We start from the raw sequence: 13,736 nt of genomic DNA, 5'->3' as shown, positions 1-13,736 counted from the left end.
TTGGGTGACGGGTACAGATATACCCTAAAATAAGTATTAAAAAAAGGCATAAAATATGGGTTGGGCACCTACTGCAGGACGTGTGCAGAGGCTAGTCCCTGTGGCAACAAGCCGATGTGCATGACAAAGGCTATGTGTTGCAGGGCATGTTGAGACTGTCAGGGGGAAAGAGGGGGATGGGGAATGAGCTGAATATGATTTTTTTTTTTAAAAGAAGGAAATTCATTGAAAAATCCAAAGGTTAAAGTGAAGAGTTAGGTTTGGTAATAAGATCTTAGCTTACATTTAAAAAAAAAACTTTTGCTGAAAAAAAACAAAGGTAAAATGACGTTATAGTTGGTGTTAAAATAACTTAAAAGCTAACGAGATGCCATCAGTGATGACATTTAACATGACGTCAGCTTTTTGGTTATCAAGCATTTGTTTTTATCTTATTTCTACATATAACTATAATCTCAATTTAACCTTTTTGTTTTTTTGAGTGAATATATATACAAATATGTAAAGAGACACACATACCCTGCTTTGCACACATCCCTACCCAAACAGCCCACACTGCACACATCCATACACACACCCTGCACTACCCACATCTATAACCACACACCCTACTGTACGTGCATCCATACCCAAATACTTCCCCCCCCACACATGCGCGCGCACTCCCTCCTGTACCCAGAAACTGCCCCCGCATGTGCAAACCATTCCTCATACACACACACACCCTACACCCAGACACACCACACACCTTACCTAGTGTGGGAGAAAGAGTAACTTGTATGTGGAACATTTGTATGCTGCTCCTAAATACGTATTTGTATTTGCCAATTTGCAACCCACATCGCATCTTGGAAGATTGGGGCCATCATTTTAGGACTTTGGGGAGAAATATGATGTTTCTTTAGATTTCCTTTATTGCAAGTATTTTTATAGCCTTGCTCCTATTGCAAACATGGCTGTATCTGTCTTGGTGTAATACAAGGCTGGAAGCCTTACAACATTTTTCATTTAGGAAAGGTAGCTACAAGAGGAAATACCTTTCGGTATCTTAGTTGCAAATTAACCATTTCTTCTATGTAGTGAGGTTCTTGAGCTGCTTCAGAAACTTGGATAGAATGCTCTCTTTGATGTGGAGACGGGTAACATTCTTCGGGGACCTCAGTGACTCTTGCATGACTAGCCCTTGTAGGCCTACTTTGAATACTCGTGGTTTAAATGATGTAGCTTTTTTGTGAGTCTTTGAGTTAATCTCAAATAATGTAGCTGTGGGTCTCAAATGAGTTCAAATGAGGCTGAAAGAGCCATATGTGTTGTTGTGGACCTTGACCTCCCATAGAACCAAGGACCTGGATTGAAGAAGAGGTGCTTTCAACCCCCTAGCACTTGCAGATGTCTAGTGACATTGTCCAGCAGATCTAACATTTACTCCAATAGTAAACCCCCTGATTGTAAGTGCAGGCACCTCCCCCCCCTGTTGTGCCTATTTTTCACCTAATATTACTGGGATTAATTAATGGCAGGTAAGCTCTGGTGTCCCATACAAAATGACCTTTAGCGATGAAGAAGTATGCAGCGAGGAAAACTCAAATCAAACACTTTTGGATAAACATCTTCTCTGTCTTTTAATGCAAGATATCTTTAGACGTGCATGTATCCTTGTAAAATGTGCAAGCGAGTGTTGTATCGTAGGTCATTTTCTGATGTCCAAACGCTTGTGTGATAAGGAATAAAGTCGGTACTAGCTTGTAATAACTTAATACCTGCTCCTGGTGATGTTCCTTCAGGTTGAATTCCACTTTTGGTCTCCAGGTGGCAGTAGCCATCTCCTTAAATCACATCATACAATGCATTTCAGTAACATTCATGTTTTTGTAATGAATGTTTGCTATTGCCCACAGTAATATTGAATAGCATACTCCCAGCAGAGTACATCTGAAGACTCTATACAGGTGGGGTATAATTTACCATACTTTTTATCCCAGGTAATTGGTAGTGTCTGTATTTGCTACCCAATTGGATTAGGATTAGATGTTTATTTGTTGCTGTAAGGGACTGGTAGTGAGCATCTCACCCTCTAGTATGAGAGTGTCTGTGTTGTACCTATGGTACTTCATATAACTTCTAGCAGGAGGCTCTGGAGCCTCTGATTGGATATCACTTCTTTTGAAAAGTGTATTTGTTACGAACTAGACGTATTCCCACCTCAGTGGTTTGCGGGTGGATTAAAGGGGCAGATCAAGGGAAACAAAGGGATGGCCTTATAATTTACCTTCAAATAAACAGCAGTTTCCAAGTCACACTAGTAAATTGAACCTTCTGATGCATACTTCTGAATATCCCCTGGCACTAGACTTCAAAAGGTAGTTCTGCCACGTGCTGGCAGGTGGCGTGTGGCGCAGTATTTGCTCTATACCACCATGGAAGTGAGGGAGAGGAGCTCCATATAAGCACCACCTCTGCACGCTGACGTCAGTTCCTTTCTTTCCGTGCCCTCCGATGTGGATCCGGAACTCAGCCCCCAAGTTTTGTTGTTCTTTTCAAAACTCCTAGAACGATTACAGGCTTCCAACCATGCCAAGACTGTAGAAAGCAGATCTCCGTCACAAACCTGCATGAGGTGTGCCTTTGAGCTCCAGTCACAAATCTTAAGTCGCGTGGCATGTGTGCCCTCATGCACCTGTAGGTGATCTGGGCCTGCGAGCGAGGCTCTGCCTGCATTGCCTAGTCAACACACACGTTCATAGTTAACACACAAGTCTCGCTTCTGCTCCAAGTCTCTGGCCTAATCTCATTCTTTTTCATGAGGTCATCCTGTGAACAAGCCATTTCCTGCTTGAAATCTTCAGGTCAGTCCAAACACTAATACACTAAAACAAAAATACCCTATCCTGCCTGTGTAGCTGCAAAAAGCAGGTGCAAGGGTTTCAAGGTGAACATTGCACTTCTTTGAAGTTCCCATTTTCAGAACTGATTCCTCACCTGGTCCGGTGTGATAGGAGTTCCTCTGGCCTACGTCTACCCTGCAGCAAATGGCGGCCTTCAAGGAAACTGTGCTGCATATATTTGGCGTGATTCTGGCTCCTTCTGTTCTGTCGCCGTGCCCTAGGGGCGTCCAGTCTGATTACCGCGGGCAGGTCCTCCCCTGACATCTTCTGTTTCCTTGGGACATGTTACCAGGCCACTGCTGATTCCAGTACAAACTTTCTCACAGGCATCAAGATCTATGCCAGTTCCTGTTACACTTGTGCCAATACAAATTGGTGATAGACGCAGTGCTGACTCCCATGTTGGACCCCCAACCGACATCCCCGACTTCACACTATGAAATCCCAAAAGCGCAATTGGTTGTTATGCAGCCTGACTCTAACCCGGAACCACCAAAGGTTACATTCTCTTTTTGGCACGGACTCTAACCCTATGCAAGACACACATACGGTCCTCGGGACACAAGATGATGATGGTTTACCTCCTCACTGTTCTGTTGATGCATTGTCATTGGATTTACAAAATGCCAGTGGGCTCAACTCCTTTCCTGAAACAGAGCTTGACTCCCCACATCTACCACCAATGGGGAAAAGTGCCTCGTTTGTTGTGGTGGTCCGGAGGACAGTAGCCCTCCATTGTGACAAAAAAATGATGGCAGAAATGTTGGAACCGGGCCAATGTCATCGGAGCCCCTGCTTTCATGGAATGATGCCCTCACTCATGCTTTGATGGCTATATGATCCAATCCTTGTTCTCGACTGTCAGTCAGCCAGCAACATAGACTTATGACCAGTAATCTGGACATCCTAACCAAGCACCCTACACCTGAGATCCTCATTGTGCAGGCTTAGACTAGCAAAGTCAATCCTAATTCCTTCCGGACCAGTCATCCAGAAAGGGAATCCAAAGGGATTGATGCTTTTGGTAAAGTATTTTTGCAAGCCTGGCCGTTAAGTTCCTAAATGCAGTTTGTTTACTGGGCAAGTACATGCATGCTGTGTGGGACATGACCACTAAGCTGGCTGTCGTAGAGGACCTTAGAGTTTCTCCGGTTCAGACATTACATGATTGACAGAGTGCAGCGAAGTATGTAACGTATGCAGACCTGGATAATACCATTTGCATTGGCACCAGTATCGTGCTTGGAAGGCATGCATGGATGACTTCAGCTGGACTTTCTGTCAAGGTGCAAGAGTACTTAATTGGTTTGCTGTTCGATCGTTTTGGAGTTTTCGGGGATAAAGCAGAACTGGCTCTAGAATAATTTATAGACCGTCAATCCACTGCACACTGTTTGGGGTCACTCAGGCCAGTAAAACAATTTCTCCATCAGTTCAGGAAATTCTGAAACCATTTCACGGGGCTAGCCAAAACCAACCAGTGGTACAGCAGATAGTCCAGTCCTTTTCGGGCCATGGATGTGGCACCCGCAAACTCCGCTTAAGGCAGTAGGGGGCGCAGCCCTCCAGTTTCCCTTCATCTTCCGCAGCGGTTACTGAGCTGATTTTCTTTTTCCTTAGTGGCTCATGCTAGGCCCGTGGAAGGCAGGATTCAACATTTCATCCTCTGCTTGAGATCATTACATCCGACAGATGGGTCTTACTAATTGTTCAAAGGGGCAAAGCCCTACCCTTCATTTCCTCCCTTCATCATCTACCTGCCACACCAGAGTGCATTTCGGAGAAGCAATCCTGAAGTGCATGTTTTACTCTACATGGTTGCCATCACACAGATACAAGAGTTGGAGAAAGGGGGTGGATGCTGTTCACGCTACATCCTGACCCCGAAGGAGGACTGGGGCCTCGGGCCGTTCCTGGGCCAAATTCAAAATGCTGTCACTGACTCAGATGCATGCTGCTGTGTACCCAAGAGACTGGATGGTGTCCTTGGACTTGCAGGACAATTATTTTCATATACCTGTCCTGAAGTCTCACGGACATTACCTGCGGTTTCAGGTGGGCCAATCACTCTTTCAGTCTGCCATGGTCCCCTTCCGCTTTACCTCAGCCTGTCACATGTTCTCTGAATGATGGTCGCTGGAGATAGTGTTATTCAAGCCTTTCCTTCACCACATCGAGTCCAGGATATTCAGGATATGATGCTGATGTTTCGGGGTCAGTCTTGGTTTTTAGTAAAGATTACTCTGAGGCTTCTCTTTCTCCTGGCCTTGTGTCTCTGCCTCATGTAGTTCGTCAAAAGCCACTGCTGTGGAACCTCAGGTCCCAACTGGCTCAGCAACAAGGCTGACTCCCTGATTCCCTACTGATCTAACGGGAGAGGGCTCAAGATCTGCTGTAGTGACTGAGTTAGGCCACTCTTCCTTCCCCACCGAGAGCTCATACTGGTGACAGATGTGTCCTTGTTGGGCTGGCCATCCATCCAGGACAGGTAGAGATCAGAGGCCTCTTGTCTCCAGTATAGAACAGACTCCAAATCAACCAGCTGGAGCCACATGCAATCTGCTTGCCCCCAAGAGCCTTCCTGCCTTACATCAAGGGTAGGCTGGTGCAGGTTCTCACAGACAGTACTACTGCCAGGTAGAAGTGCAACAAGCAGGGTAGAGGGGGGTTCTGGGCTAATGAGGTTAATTCCTCTGGAAGTGGCTGGAGCAACAGATAATCTTTCTTGTCTCTGACTACCTAGCGGAACCCCTGAATACTGTAGCGGTTGAACTGAATAGGTGGTGTCCAGCGAACCATGAGTGGAGTCTCCACCTCAAGGTAGTGCAGGGTATCTTCAGCCATTGTGGAGAGCTCTGGTCAGATCTATTTGCCACTGCTGAGAAAGTGCAGTTTTCCCTGCTGCAGTTACCTCCAAAGCACTCTTTAGGAGATGTGTTTTGACTAGAATGGAACAAGGTTGTACCCTGCCTCAGATACTGAGGAAGATCAGGTAGTTCCAGGACCAAGTCATGTTGATTACCTCAGACTGGCTCTGAAGAGTGTGGTACACAGAGCCTCTGAGCCTGAATATTTGTCCTTCAATATGGCTACCAGTTCAGAAGGGCCTGCTGCCTCAGCAAAAGGGTAGGGCCCTGCTCTCGAATCTCCACAACCTATTCCATAATGTGTGTGTTGAACGGCAGCAGTTAAATTCATTTTTTAAATTGCTCCCTATCTGTCTCCTAGCGCCGGGAAACCCTGTGGGGGTAGCTGTTGGCGCTCATCAAATTTAATTAATAATAATAGTAATACATCCTTGATGTGTGATTGCCTTCTTTGAAGTACATCTGCTCTGGGTACTGGGGTACATTTCTTGCTTGGTGTGGTGCCCAGACTACCGGTCCCTAACAATACCACAATTTCTGATGTCCTTTTGTTTGTCCTTGTGTTGGCCCAGCAAGTCCTTGATATTGGTACAATGAAAGATTACTTGTCAACATAGAAACAAAAAAACTAACAACAGCAACTGACCAAGGTTCAGCACATCAACCCCAATCTTTGTAAGTATTTAGAGTCCTGTGCAATCACTTCCAAAGCTGCCGCAGTTAAAGCTCTACTGGCAACCAGATAGGAGTCCTTATAGAAAAAGGAAGGTGCACCAAGAACAAAGTCCGTTTTCTCCAAGTGTTTTCAAAACGTCTCTTTATTGTAGTCAATCGTAAAAATTGGACATCAGCCAACGCGTTTCGTTCCACTGAGGGAACTTCATCAGGGCTCAAATGACAAATTTAGCGGAATAATGCGTCCACGTTCAAAGTCGCAGAGATTTCTCAATAGGAATAAATAAACTTTGTCCACATTCCTGAGATATAAGTCACGAAAGGATTTCTATCATTCAAGTAGCTTCCTTTCTAGAAGATACCCTACAATAAGGGTAAGGGACATACCATCCAGTATCCTAAACTTTCGATCTGGTCCGTGCTGCTCCTGAACCCTGAAAGAAAAAGAAAAAAAAGGTACTATACAAGGTTACTTGTCAGCATCTCTGCCTTTTTGTGTTTACTGGATCAACTGTCCTCGTTTAAATCACCATTTGGTCAGAATTTTAATACTAGGTTAGATAAATGTTTTCTCCTAAACTGTTCATGGGGCTTTAATGGGACTTCTGTTTGGTTTTGAAATGTTTGATTTGTATGCCCTTCAAATCGGTGCATCTGCTCCATAAGGTTTTCGATGTGTGAACTCCAGGCGTTATCGACTCAACCAGTATACACCACCTTCTTTCCAGGCAAATTGATGCGAAGAACTAGGGTTACCTTTCTTCCTAATGTTGTGACACATTTTCAAGTTGGTTATTCGATCACTTTGCCAGCTTGTTTTGCCCCCTACGGCTCACCCCTCAAAAGAGAAGAGGCTTCATCGCCTTGATCCAAAAAGGGCACTGAGCTTTTTTTATTGACCACATGTAGTGAATTGGGTTCTGGCACAATTTGGAACTCATACTACTCACTAAGCAATAACATATCAGGTCCCAAGCCACTACTTACCACAGCCCTCCTCAGGACTCATAAAAACACCACACATAGACATATAAAATACCAACCTGAGAAGGCAGTAATACAAATAACCACACACATACAACTAAAAGTACTGAAAATCTGGAGCCATAGTCTTGGGGGATATGTACAAAAATGCAACAAGAACCAACACCTTCCGGTGACAACTTACCACGGGTAAAAAACAGCAAAATAACTCGCCACTGCACGGCAAGAAACAGCAAATCAACACCTTCCGGTGACCGCAACGCGCACTTAGCACAAAAACAACGCAATCCTGCGAGCAAATCAACACCTTCCAGTGACAGTAACGCGCACTTAGCACGAAAACAATGCAATCCTGCGAGCAAATCAACCTTGTCTGGCGATGTCTCTCTCTCTAAACACCTTCCCCACACCCTGGTGTGGGGTCAACCTTGTCGGGCGAGAATATCTCCTCGAGATTCCCTACTGCACCCTGGTGCAGTTATTCAACCTTGTTGATTACATTTTATATTTCCCGGCCTGGTGATGTTACAACCTCCCTCTTCAACAATTACCTGCAAGAAGGGCAACTTACCATCCTTCTATGCGACAGCACTTGGTACAAGAAAGATTCTAACCTCCCATTCCAAAGAATAGAGACAAATTATGATCTGGGGTCTTTTATTTACACAGTGATAGAATGACAAGGAAAGAAATAAGTAAATATTATCACAATCACCAAAAACATTCACACACATAAAAGCTGAAAAGTAAAGATGGTTAGACATAAACAGTTATAATAAAAACATTCTTAGAACACCTCACCATGTTTCTATACATCTGACTTTCAAGGTTGCCCATCTCTCTGGTTCGATCAGGATTCTCTGTTATCACCAGACCACCATCACCAACACAGCATCTCTAGCATCTGATGTTACCCATGGCCTTTCCATCTGAACAAACTGGCTTCCAACTGGCTACTGGCCCCTCCAACTATAACAAGCAACTGGCTGAATGGCTCCTGACAAATGGCAAATAGCAAATGGCTCCTCCAACTTGTAACTGGCAAATAGCAAAATGGCATCCTGCCCTCTAACTCTCATGCTAATATAGAATGCAGGTTTTCCAGAGAAGCTTCTTGCAAGCGTCCAGCCTCCCACCAGATGCTTGCACCACCCCCTGTGCTAAAGACGCACCCCCAGCTGGCCGAACTGTTGTTGCGTCTCCAGCACAGTAAAAACACATTCCTCCGATAAGAACCGGTCCTCTCTGGTTCATAGCTAGCGAATAACACATTGAAACAAAAACACAGCCCTGCACCTACAAGCTGCCCAGAGAGATCATGTCAGAAAAGAACATGGCATTTCTCGAGCATAGGCCTCTAGGACCGCAAAAGAGCAAAGATTATAGAAAGAAGGCATAAGATCATGCCAAAGCCAATAGGCAAAACCCTGCTACTGAGAACTTCAGGCCTACACATCCCTATATTATGTGATGATGTGAATTGCAAAGCATGTCAAAGGCAATAGTCAGTGCTGTCTAAGTGTCTACAATATGCTGAGATGGTGGTGGGCAATGGTCATAATCAGACCCAATCATTATCTACCTAAAATACAGTCACTACACCACACTAAAAACGATTCGATAGACAATCTGCTCTTAATGGGGTTTTCATGTGTAATGAAAGGCGCAAGGCAGTGCAGATGAGGCCTCTATCAAGGTAAAAAGTCCTCTTCTTCAAATATCTGCTATTCATTAGCCAAAAAGATGCATCCGGAAAGTTTGAAAGCCCGTTCTGCCAGGGCCAAAGCCAATAAAACAGTGCTGGCAAAGGGTATCTGTTCTTGACATCTGTCCAGCTGCAACATGGGCATCTAAACATACCATTCACGAAGCACTACTGCCTTGATAGACAAGTCCTGTGGTAAGGACACTTCACCCACTTGGTCTACTTCACAGACTTTTAGAGTGGCCTCTTTAACATTTAAAAAGGTCCCACATTCGAATCAGAAGACTGTCTCCAATAATTGTTCTGTGCTCTGCACCTTATGGCATGGAAAGGGAAACAAACAAGAAACTGACATTCACGCATAGGAGTGGAGCTAATGTTTGGCTCTGCACTATCACATATATGGTTAGTCCGGAGCTGCATTATGCCACCAACCTGCACACTGAAGACCTCTATTTGTAGTTCTCTGGATCCCGTCTGGCACCTGGGGATATACAAAAAGTGTGGAATCTGAGGGTAGATAAAGGATCCACCAGAAAAAGCATTACCGAAGATAAGTAACTTATTCATCTTGGCCCTTGCATTGGAGAAAAAAAATCCGTTCTGATCTACAGTCACAAAGGCTCATGAACACTTGTGTTGTGCAGCATCTTGTGTTTTTTTTAAATGTTTTTTTTAGGAGAATCTTTCATTGTTGCTGCCACGTAACTTATTCTTAAATAAAATAATTTACACAACATTATTTGCCTCTGTCTTTAATCGAAGCTAGAGTTTCATATATGTTGGTATGGAATATTGGAATTCTTAGGCCTGAAATGACGAGAAGGCTGTACTTTTTGCATGCTCATTTTCACATAATTAATCTGAGATTGAAGCTGTTTCTAACCACCCTTTCTTGTGTCTTCTTCCTAGTGCTCTCCTCTCAATCGCTGAGCTGTACTGGAGGTCCTCCTGCCCTACCATAGCCTTGCCTCTGCTGCTGCAGGCGCTGGCGCTCTCGCGGGAGTACCGCTTGCAGTACTTGGCCTCTGAGAACATCCTCAGCTTGGCCTTCACCCAGGTTAGACAATGCATGTCTGTCATGTAAGAGGCAATACTTTCCCATACTGCTGCTCGCTGATGCTCAGCACTTCTTTGTCAGTGTCATTTTCATGTCTATGGGAATTCTGAATTTGGCAGGGTTAGGGAAAATGTGTTGTAATTAGGAAAATTCAGGAAGAAATGGGCAGAGTCACCAGTGATCCCAACGTATGACACCAAGACTTGTTTATAACCACTCAAATGGTATGTTACAAGAAGGTACAACAAATGTAAACTCTCTTCACACAGTGCTGGAAACCTGGAACTTATCCTGTGGCCTAATATGGGCCAAGAGATGGGGGGTGGGTGGAAACACAAGTGCATGATGGGTGAAGGCTGAACCAACCTCATTATAAATGTCAATCCCACCTCTGCCCCCCACCAGCCCCTCCAGGAGACCGAAACCTTGCCTGCTATCTATGGGGATAATATTAAGCCTGGGCGTAGTTCACGAAGTAGCGCTACGTAAAGTGCACTTCGCACTACGCTAGCTACGCATAGCACTATGCGAACTGCGTAGTGCGCTGTTCGCGATGATTGCACAGTGCCGGATGGTTGTCCGCACTGTGCAATCATTGAAAACGGCATCTTGCACAGTGCGAGCTGTCTTTTTACTGCCGCTCGAGTAGATTTTTACTCGAGTGGCAGCTTTCTCAACGTAGACTGGTAGTTTCTCATTGCGAGCGGTCGCGAGCATACGCGACCACTCGCAATGAGAAACCTGACCTCTCCACGTTGAGAATCTCGCTGGGAGGTTAATTATCCACACTCTCCTGAGAAATTTAGGGTCACAACGCATGTAAGGTTATGTACAGTATCATGGGTTTGGAGTCGAGCATCAGTAGAGTGGGCACGAAGGGCATTGATGGACTAGTGCCACTTAGTTGGCCGAGTATGTGACCGAACTGTAACCGCATTGAGATGGTAACCAACCAGTTTGTAGATAGGGGAGGGTGGGAGGGGGGGGGGAGTTGAGGGGGGAAAATAACCCAAAAAGCAGGTTCGGGGAGTTACTTAAAGAGCTCGCACGTCAGAGAATAACTGCAAGTTAATCAACGAAAACAAAAGTCGCCGCCCGGCCTCCGGGCTGTGGGCATGAAGGCTGTGGAGATAGAACCATGATGTTAGTTTTCTCATGGTAAATCTGAGCTTGCTGTGACCATATTCTTTTCCACCTGCACAAAAATAAAAATAAAAAAAAATAAAAAATTATCCACACTCTCGATCGGCAACTTGATGTTGCTGATCGCGAACGAGGATAACGTCTCACAGGATGTAATTTTGCTTGCCTGCGGTCGCCAACTTGACGCTGAGGACCGCAAGCAAGCAAAAAATGGCCGCTACGCGTGTTTGCACTGTGCTACGTGCAATTCGCGTAGTGCGAAGTAGCGCAAACTACGCTAGCGTAGTGCTTTGCCCAGGGTTAATAATAATTCAACAAGACCTTCACAGTTACACAAAACCACCAGAAGTACAGCTAGAGTTCAAGGTGCCGCTGCATCGTCATCTCTCGTGTTGCTCCATCATGGTTGCGCGAACACATCTGTGCTGCAACGGGCTGTGTGGAAAAGGGGCTCTTACCCTCGCGTGCAGTCCTCAGTGTGGCAGGGTCCACAGCAGTGTTAATGACCTTGAGCATTAGCTCCCTTCTATCTCCACCGCTTCTCCCAGGAGAGGATACCCCAGGCTAATACTTGTATTGGGTTCTCTCATGCAATGATGCTCCGATTTGAAAGAAAAACTTTTGTACTCTTTGACAAATCCTTCAGACCTGCACACTTCATCCTTTAATTCCTCTCTTTTAGCTCATCCTCGGGATCCCAGAGCAGGCGCTGAATATCCTGCACATGGCGATAGAACCGATCCTGGCGCACGGGGCCGTGATTGACAAAGGCAGAGCCATGTTCTTAGTGGCCAAGTGTCAGGTGGCGTCTGCTGCTGCTTACAGCCCGGAAAAAAAGGCAGAAGGTATGTACACGTAACATACATGTGGAGATGTTTGATATCAATTGCACAAAATGGAGACTTCAAGGAGCCTTACTCCGCTATGCTTAAAGACTTAAAAATGTATTTTAAAAAATGAACTACACTTTTTGCTTTAACTCAGTTTTGTAGAAAACGTTTTTTTCTGCTAATCTGAACTTGACTTAGCCAGTGAAGTTATTTATGGCTGTGTCAGAGGCACATAATTAAGCAGCAGTTACACACATCCCTAGTTTATTTCCTTGCCCTACCATTGTCTTGTGTCTTCTGTGTTTTTTTACTGTTATCAGATGCATTTATAATGTTAGCAATATTTTTATAATTATATTGAATAGCTGATGATCCAGATAAAGCTTATAACTTCACACTTTTTACAATGTGGTAACTGGACTTGCACTCCGCCCACTCAATGAATCACAGCTCCTGTAAACTGACATTGACTGGTAACCGGTCTAATTGAATCTTGCAATTTCGAAAATGCTTTTTCCTGCTGTTGTAACATCCTAGTAAATAGTGAGCTTCTATTCTTCAAACAGAGTTTGTTGGGAGTGGATCATTGTGGCAGTCGGCCATCTCCACTGAATTTCCCTGCTATAAGCAGGATCTCATTTGGGAGAACATGTCATTTGAACTTTTGAAACTCTTCTCTATCTGTGGCTTCAGGATCTTTCATGGAAGGGCCCTGGATTCTAGAGTGCATGCTAAAGAAAAGAAAATCTCTGGAATATTACCATATTTTAAGTGCTGTTTTTCAGATAAATTTAATGATTTTTCTTTTCTTTTTGGCAGCCCTGGAGTCAGCGATTCTAAACCTAAATGAAGCCAAGACGTACTTTGCCAAGGTGGAGTGCAAGGAACAAATCCGAGACATTCTTTACTTCCAGGCCAGACTGTTCAATGCCTTGGGAAGGACCCAAGAAAGAAACAAGTGTGCTATGCTCTTCCGGCAGCTGCACCAGGAGCTGCCCTGTCATGGCGTAACCTTAATAAACCGCCTCTGAGCGCTTTTGGGACAAATGATCACTGTTACAATGAACTATTCACAGCGGGACAGCCAGGAACACCAGGGTTTTGTTTTGGATTGTGTGAGTTGCTGCAAATCGGACAAGCTTGGCAAGTGCCACACGTCTTGTCTAGTCATGAAATAAAAATGTATATATTTTTTCAGTGCACTGTGTCACCAGGTTAGTCATTTTCACACAGGGATGTTTAACTGCAATGCTAAGATGTTAAAATAATGAAAATTGAGATATGTTTGCAAAATGAATAAGTGAATTAAAGCAGATTGCTATTATGGCCCTGCTTGCTATGAGGTTTTGCAATTAGATTAAGGAAGCACAACACAGCCAGGACATATTCTTCCAAAGCCCTGTGCTGGCTACAAGGCCCATATGATCAGTAGTAGACCACTAATATCTGCCTAACATCCCAACTTCTAACAAATGCTTTCTTCCGACGCAAAAAGAGCCGCTTCCATTTACATGGACATCTCCTTCCTAGTCTTACAGTTTCATCTAGAGAGCATTGCATTAGGGTTTAGCTTTCAGAGAGGAAGCA

General features: G+C 44.6%; 1 protein-coding gene across 1 annotated transcript in view; it reads left to right on the top strand.

Moving 5' to 3' along the window:
• ANAPC5 (anaphase promoting complex subunit 5) overlaps nt 1-13,351 on the top strand; it is a 140,355-nt gene extending 127,004 nt beyond the window's left edge. The window contains exons 15-17 of the mRNA XM_078667511.1: nt 10,029-10,176; nt 12,002-12,164; nt 12,969-13,351. Of these exons, the coding sequence (XP_078523637.1) occupies nt 10,029-10,176; nt 12,002-12,164; nt 12,969-13,180 (523 nt within the window). The 3' untranslated portion in view covers nt 13,181-13,351. The remainder of the gene's footprint in view (nt 1-10,028; nt 10,177-12,001; nt 12,165-12,968) is intronic.
• Nucleotides 13,352-13,736: the final 385 nt, after the last annotated feature.

Source organism: Lissotriton helveticus, chromosome 11 (assembly GCF_964261635.1).
Source record: "Lissotriton helveticus chromosome 11, aLisHel1.1, whole genome shotgun sequence".
In the NCBI taxonomy this organism is placed as follows: domain Eukaryota; kingdom Metazoa; phylum Chordata; class Amphibia; order Caudata; family Salamandridae; genus Lissotriton; species Lissotriton helveticus.
The sequence above is the reverse complement of the archived record's forward strand: the minus strand, read 5'-3'. Positions and strand labels throughout refer to the sequence as shown.